Source organism: Equus przewalskii, chromosome 32, assembly GCF_037783145.1.
Source record: "Equus przewalskii isolate Varuska chromosome 32, EquPr2, whole genome shotgun sequence".
Classification (NCBI taxonomy): Eukaryota; Metazoa; Chordata; class Mammalia; order Perissodactyla; family Equidae; genus Equus; species Equus przewalskii.
In genome coordinates, this window is record NC_091862.1 from 16,852,144 (window position 1) to 16,860,198 (window position 8,055).

Here is an 8,055-nt window from a genome sequence, read left to right on the forward strand (position 1 = left end):
ACAGTCATATTCACCTAGTATCATTTCCATGAAGAGAAGTTAAGGCTGTAGGCCAGGGGTTGGGCAAGGAATTCACCTTTCCTCATCCTCACTCCAGGCTATCTGCCTCTCCCTTCCCCTCTCAATGTACTCTCAGTACCTGTTACGAGATGGACTCAGCCTAGGATGCCAAGGAGAACAGAGCAGGTGAGGGGCACCAGGAAGATCCAGGTGACAGGAGTGATGGCCACGGCCCCGGAATGGGTTGTACCTGGGCCTGTGGGTGGTGATGCTGAAATGGAAAAGGAAGAGTGACAGCCCTTGTCCAGACCTCAAATCTCCTCTGAGGAGACTCCTCCTCAGCTCCTGCTGCCCCAGATGATCTTACAATGCAGACATTTTCTACCTCTCTACTTGTGGCAGATGCTGTGACAGAACCTGAGGTAGGAAGGAAGAAAGGAGACGGGCCTCGTCTCCTAGGGGCTCATCCAGCCAATGAGGGAAGAAAGGGTTACAATGTAACCAATCAATCCTGCTGTGACAGAAGAGGAGGTGATATATAAGTATTTTGGTAGAGTCCTCTCAGGAGCTGACATTTGAGGAGGTATTGAAGGACTTCCAGAAAGAGACCAAGTGAGATGAAAAAGAAAGGTGAGGCTAACAGGAGGAAACAGTAAGAAGAAAAGGTCTGGAGACAGAATGATGCCCTCATGTTTTGGGTCAGCCAGAAATCCACAGTGAGTGGACAGAGGTATGTGCAAGAGGAAGAGATGTCAGGAGGTGAGAAGCGAAAGTAAGGGTGGTAGAGCGGACCTATGGCCATTGTTCTCCCAGGAAGAACTCACAGTGGATGGAGCACACTTTCAAACACACACACACACACACACACAAACTCAAACACATACACGGTGGGCTAGGTCGACCTCATTTAAAAAGACCTACCACTTTCTCCTTCTCTTCTCAGTTACCTGTTGTCTCCAGCATTTTCTCCCAGGGGACCAAAAATTGGTCAAGCCAGTTCTGACAGTCTGCATCTGAGATCTTCATGAGGAACTTGGTTACATCGCTGCCATTGTCTGATGTCTCTTTTAGCAGTCTCTCTCCAGGAACAACCACTGTATACTTTCTGTTCTCCAAGCCACACACATCAAAATGCCAGGATCCACTCATGCATCCATTGGCTTTATAGGGACACAGCATCCCACCCTGCAGGGCGAGAGGGTCTGCTCCCCATGGGAAAGAGGTCAGCCTCTGGTCTGGACAAATCCTTTGCCCCATCCTGGTGTCCACTGCTCTGGTCACCTTCACATCTCTTGGTCCTGCTCTGGCCTCTACGTCTGCTCTGGCTGCTGGGCCTCCTGTGTGGGACTTTCAAGTTTTACAAAAACACAATAGCTCCCTAACCCTACAGAAACTGTTCTACTCCTGCCCTGAGCCTTTCTGACTTACCGCTGGTTGTGGAAATCTGTGGCTTAATGTCAAGCAGTTTCCTTTTGAGCTCTTCCACCAGGTCTGTCAGAGTTTCTGACTGTCTCTCCCAGGTGTCTGTGGCATTCACCTTCATGCCCAGAGGACCAATGGGTGTGGCCTTCTCGCTACCACAGTGATAGTAGAGAAATAGAGAAACTTGTTTCCGTTGACCTCACCTTGAACCTCACACCATCGTTGTCCAGATCTGGCTTTAAGAATGACAGTGATTTATAGAAAAGAGTGTGATTGCCTGTGAAGGAAAAACATAGGTGAGTGTTGGGGTTGGGAGAAAAAGACTCCTAGGCAGCCCCTCTTCATCTCTGTGACAGTCAAGGACTGTGATGGCAGAGTAGGGACTGGCCCTGCCTGGCTCTTCCTCCTCACCAGTTAAAGGTTAGTGTCCCTCCCTTGCTTGAGGAGGAAGAAGAGGAAGTGGTCTCTGCCCAGCAAAAAACTACACATCTGTGGATACGTCCCCTCTGTAGACCCAGGCAACACGCAGCGTCAGTCAGCCCACAACCGTTCCCAGGATGTGACAGGCAGCTATGGAGGAAAAGTCTAGATGCCAGAGGATTGTCAGAATGTAGCTCAGCGTCCTAGGGAACATGAGAGAGAATGTAGGCGCTGCTCCTGAGGAAGCTGAATCACTCTGGGGGTGGGGTGAGGACAGAACCCAACGTGGGTGAAAGGAGAGTTTACAATTACAGGTCACAGGACTTAGCAAGGCCCTGGGAGATAGTGCTAGTCTGCTACTAGGATGGGTTTTGGATGTTTGGAAAGAGGGATTCCCCACACTGCATGACATAGAGAACCCCAAATTTCTTAGGCACATAGTAGAGGAAGGGATCAAATATCTCAGAGAAGTGCACATGCCAGGGGGGATGCAATATGAAAAGGCAGAAAAGCATCCAGTCAACCATGCTCCATGGGAAAGGTTGAAAAACTGTGCTCACCAAGCCTGCAAAGAAAGCATGGCTAAGAAGGGTCTCAGAATTCTCCAAAAGCTCAATGATGACTTTTGCTGACGGTCAGGAACGGCGGTACGAGATGGTGTTCCCCCAATGGCCTTCCAGCAGTCATAGGGATGGAAAATGTTGAAATAACAGATGCACGTGGAGGTGCTCTATGTCAGGAGCAAAGCAGGTACAATGACTGATGTGATTAGGAAGGTGGGAGTGAAAGGCAGGGCCTCCACCACAGGGAGCTGTGACTTTGGCTAACAGAACTGGTGATCCTACAGGCAAAATCGATGGGTAGCCAAGCGTGCGATCACCCCTGGATTTACATATTTGAAACAAACTCAAGGATGGATGATCAGGAGGCTGAAAGTAGCCATCCCAGCAAAAGTCTGGATCCTTTGCCCCGTTTCTCCAACTAAACCACTTCTCAGAACCCATTACTACAAGGAGAGGCCAGATTCCAATCAGGAGGGATCTATCAACAGGACAGCAAGGGTAAAAGTCCTTCTGGCCTTTCCAAAAGAGCCATATGGCCATTTACTCAGGTAAGTGTGCACTGGAAAGCAGAAATGAGCCACGCATCCATATTGGACCTCCTGTGTAAGTTAACACCATCCCCAGGGATCTGAAGCATCATGATGGTCACCCTGTTATTGAGGTTGTACTAAAGGGGCCAGGAATGAGAAGACACTTGTCCCAGGCCCTGTCACAGTGGTGTCATTGGACCACAGATCCACAAACTGGTCATTTCACATTCCCCAGATTTGTTACAGGAATGGAAAATCTTCCTAGTTATTGAGTTACTTCCAGGGTGCGGGCTACATAGTGGTGAATTCAAGTACAGTCTTCTCACACTGTCTTCCCTTTTCCATAAACAGAATGCTGAAACTGTATCTTATCCCAGATTAGTACCCACTTCAAAAGTTTAAAGGATGCATGGGTATGATCCTCATCCTCCATCCATTTATGAACAGCCTAGTCTGAAGACTTTCTGTGTATGGCTCTATATTAAATATTTCAGACTTTGCAGACCATACATCTGTTGCAACTACTCAACTCTGCCATGGTAGCAAAGAGACAGTCATGGACAATACAGGAATGAATGAGTGTGGCTGGACCTGCTGCTTGGGCCCTATGACCCCACAGAACCCATGATACTAGAGGTATCTGAGGGAGGAAAAGGTGCCCTGGGGACTTCATGGCATTCCTGATTGGAGGATCATGACACAGGCCCATAGGGCCAGAAGCAAGGCCATGCTACTGGCAGAGGGAAATTCACGCCATTGGAAAGTGGCTCCTGGGTGTCCTGGGGCTTGGCAGAGATGAGGCCTCTGGCCATGAGAATCAGAGTTGCCCATCATGAGAATCAGACCCAGCGGTCATAAAATAGAAGCGATTCTTCTGGCATTGGCATGAGCAGGGCCACAGGGAACAAATAACGTGCACAAGTAGGTGGCCCAGATCCTGACACCAGAAGTGTTGCATCCCACCTGTGGCTTCATGGAGTCTCCCTTATCATCCCTTTAGACAGAGGAATCCACTCTACAGAAAGGAGGTGACCAGGGCCCACACCTGTAGGACCCACATGCTGTCACATTCACTCCACCCAGAGCCACAGGCAGGACAGGGCGCCTTTCTGGCTCCTCAGCACACAGTGAGGCACCATTCAAGATGATTCCCTAGGGTATGGGGCACCCATATCTGGGACCCTGCATATACCCTAAACCTGGGGTCAGCAAACCACGATGGGGCCAAATCTGTTCCCCCATCCTTTGCACGTTGTCTTTGGCTGCTGTTACACTACAAATGTGGAGGTGAGTAGCTGATCAAAGACAGGCACCAAATGGCCCACAAAGATGAAAACATTCATTGTCTTCTGTTTACAGGAACAGTTTGCAGAGTCTTGCCTAAATAGATGACCATTATGATATCATCTCCCAGTAGCCACATATATGGTTCTGGCCCCAGAGGGTAGAAGTGGGAGGGCCCTTCCTCACCCTCATTCCCAGGGTCACACTTTGGAAACAAGTTCCTCTCATCCCTCCTACTCCAGGTTCTGGGGGCCAGGTGTGGAGGCTACCCTAAAGTGTGTCCTCAGGCAAGAGCATAAGAGACCAGTTGGTGGCAATGTGATTAAGGACACGTCAAAGGGAGGAAGGTGTTGGAGGCCCTGGGGTGCATGGGGACGGGGTGAGGTGGGCAGTGAAAGACTGTGAGCTGGCGTGGAGGAGCAGGGACTCCTGGGGGACAGTGCCTGTTGCTGAATGTGCTATGATCTGTTGGCCAAGTGCACTGGGAAGTTCCTGGGGGACAGCAGGCTGGAGGGTGTGTGGGGACAGGGATGTGAGCAGAGGAGGGCAGGCAGAGAAGAATCTGATTTTCTACAATCAAAGGAGAAGATGGAAAAGGTTGTCTTTGTTGAAATTTCTTGTTCAACCATTTCAACTTGAAATATGGAAATTCCACCACTGAACACCCAGAGAAAGGGGCATATTATTTTAAGAGAAAGCACAGAATGGCAGAATCACCAAATGCAGTAAAGGACCTCAGATACTGCATGGACTGTCTCACCGTGATCTGAAGGCGGTCTCTGGATTTGTAAGGTCTGAACTCCTGGTGGTCTAGAAAAGAACAGCAGGTGATCCAAAGGAGGCCAACCAGAAGGCAGAGTCCCTGGCATAGACCACACCCTCAGGGCCTTCTTGGGAGCATCGTTAGCCTTCGGAAAAGAAACAGTGTTGCTTAAGTGGCTGAGGTAATCCTGGGTCAATTCTTCTGAGTCAGTTCCCCAGTTACTTCCCATCTTGAGCACCCACGCTCATTGAGGCTCATGTATTTCCCCCACCTGTCACACCCAGGGTTACCAGCTTGTCCCGACATCCTCCTCTCTTTACCACATCACAGGCAGACCCAGGCCCTGATACCAACCATTTAGGATCAGGACTAGAGTGAGTACTGGATCAATCTGCTCCCTGTACTCAGGTCCTGATTCTGCCTCTGATGGGAGGGCCTAAAGGACCTGGGGGGAGCTCTGAGGGAAGAGAAGGGCCTGCAGCCTGACCTCCATAGCCTTGGGGAGGGTTGCAGGCAGACGTCGTTCTTTTCTTTCTCTCCCAGCCTCTTAACTAGCAGCACACAGAGCTCTCAGTGTGAAAATCACTGCTCCCACTCCATCCATCCCTGGGCCAGCTCAGCTGTGGGCACCAACAGCAGCTCAGTCCCACCTATCCCCTGAGCCACCTCTGCTCCAGGGAGGGGCCGCTCAATGACTCAGGATCTGGGGTCTGCAGAGGCTGGCCGCCAGGTGCGCACAACAGGCTGAGCCAGGATTCCCCTTGTTCCATGGAGAACTGGCCTCCTCCTACACAGCCTCTACTGTTCGCCTTCTGCCTGACCTGCTGGGAGCCAAGGCACTTTCTGTGAGAACGCAGCCCAGCACTCCAGCCTTCTGAGTTGAGTCTGCAGGGCCTACTTTCCCACTCCTCCTGCGATTACACCCAGGCCCCTCTTCTCTTAGCCCCCTGGATGAGTCCCTTCCCTTGTCACATTACCCGGAGCCACCATGGGGCTTTCACCCAAATATGAGTCCTGCCCCTGACTTGTGTGCCTGCTGTCCCCACACTGCCTCCCACTGGGCCCAAACAGACTCTCCCAAACAGGGATTCTGGTCTGAGGCAGGCCTGACTTTGCTAAACCCCTTTAGCATCAACAGGCCCTAAGCCTTGGCGTGAGCCCCTCCCCTTTCCCACTGGCCTTTCCAGTGAAGAGATGACAGAACTCAGGGCTGAGCTTGTCCAAGCTCTAGCCAGCAAGTGATAGGAGGTCTTATTCACTTGGTCTCATTTCCACGATGAGAAAGTTCAGTGATTTGGCAGGGGTTGGGCTGGGAATTCACATTCCCCATCCTCACTCCAGGTTATCTGACCCTCCCTTCCCTCTTGATCTGCTCTCAGTACCTATTACTGTAAAGATACATCCTAGGACGCCAAGGAGAATGGAGCAGGTGAGGGTCACCAGGAGCATACAGGCGATGGGAGTACGGCCGTGGCCCTGGATTGGGCTGTAGCTGGGGCTGTGGTTGGTGATGCTGAAATGAAAAAGGAAGAGTGACAGCCCTTGTCCAGACCCCACAATTCCTCTGAGGAGACTCCTCCTCAGCTCGTGCTGCCCTAGATGATCCAACAATGCAGACATTTTCTCCCCCTCTACATGTGGCAGCCTCTGTGACAGGCCCTGAGGTAGGGAGGGAGAGACGAGATGGGCCCTGTCCCCAAGGGGCTCACCCAGCTAATGGGGGATAGAATAACTACAGTGTAACCAATCACTGCTGCTGTGACAGAGGAGGAGGTGACACCTGAGGATGGTGGGAGAGAAGTCCTCTCAGGAGCTGACAGGTGGTATTGAAGGATTTCCAGAAATAGGCCAGGTGAAACGCAAAAGAAAAGTGAGGTTAAGAAGAGGATACAGTAGGAAGAAAAGGTGTGGAAACAATGATGTCCTCACGTTTGGGGTCAGCCAGAAATCCACGGTGAGTGGACGAGAGGCACGTGCAGTGAGCAAGAGATGTCAGGAGGTGAGAAGGGAAAGGAAAGAAGGGAAAACCTACCTATGGCCCTAATTTTCCAAAGAAGGGCTCAGCAAGGATGGATCACTCATTCACACACACACGGAAGGTGAGGTATTTAGCTCTCGTCTCCAGAGAGCTACCACTTCCTCCTCTTCTCAGGTACCTGTTGTCTCCAGCATTTTCTCCCAGTGCACCAGGAAACTTTCAAGCCAGCTCCTGCAGTCTCCCATGGAGATCTTCCTGAAGAACTCGGTCACACCCTGTCACTCTCCTGCTTCTCTTTCATCCGTCTGCCTCCAGGGTGAACTTCTGTCCAGGTTCCATTCTCCAAGTCAAAAAGGATTACTGTCCATCAAAGGCAAACTTGCGGGATCCTCTGGTGCGTCCACTGGCTTTACGGGACTCATCGGCCTGCCCTGCCTGGGGAGACGGTCTCTCCCTCACTCCTGCGGGAAAGAGGTCAGCCTCTGGTCTGGAGGAATCCTTTGCCACCCCTCCAGTGTCCACCCACTCTGGGCCCCTTTGTATCTGCCCTCCTCTCTCCTCCACGGCCTGCCCTTTCTGCTGGGCTACTTGGGAAGGACCAACATCCTTTTTTTTTTTTACACATCAGTACAACAAATGCATCTAACCCCCCAATCTGCTCTCTCCTGCACTTGGGCTTTCTCACGTGGCCCTGTCTGCCTGAGTGTCTGGTTTAATGTTAAGCAGTTGCTGTCTAAGAAGTGCTCACGTCTGGTAGACCCCGGTGACATTGAACTGAGGCAGGATGTGTCGCTGTCCTCTCAGCCACCCAGCACGTTCCTCCGGGTACCTCTGCCCCACGGCCCGCCCACCTGCTCCTTGGTGGCGCTGTACTAGCTCCTGAAATGTTTCTGTTTTTTCTCCTTCTGCCTTCCCCTCCACTCCCCGTTCCCAATCCTTCCTGCGTTTCTTAATAGAGACGGGAAAAGAGAGCGGGGAAGGAGACCGGGCGGGAGAAAGAAGCTGAAAGGCAGCAGGCGGGGTCGGAAACTTTTCCGGAACTACTTAGCCCCAAATCAGGCGCGGTGGGCGGGCCCAGGGCGGAGCTACAGGCAC

General features: G+C 51.6%; 1 protein-coding gene across 1 annotated transcript; it reads right to left on the reverse strand.

Moving 5' to 3' along the window:
- Nucleotides 1–806: 806 nt before the first annotated feature.
- LOC103548744 (UL16-binding protein 1-like) lies at nt 807–2,369 on the reverse strand. Its single transcript, XM_070602834.1, has 3 exons — nt 2,243–2,369; nt 1,389–1,620; nt 807–1,348 (listed from the first exon to the last, which is right to left on the reverse strand). Exons 1-3 carry the CDS (start codon nt 2,367–2,369, stop codon nt 940–942), a joined length of 768 nt encoding a protein of 255 aa, XP_070458935.1. The 3' UTR covers nt 807–939.
- Between the last annotated feature and the right edge of the window lie 5,686 nt (nt 2,370–8,055).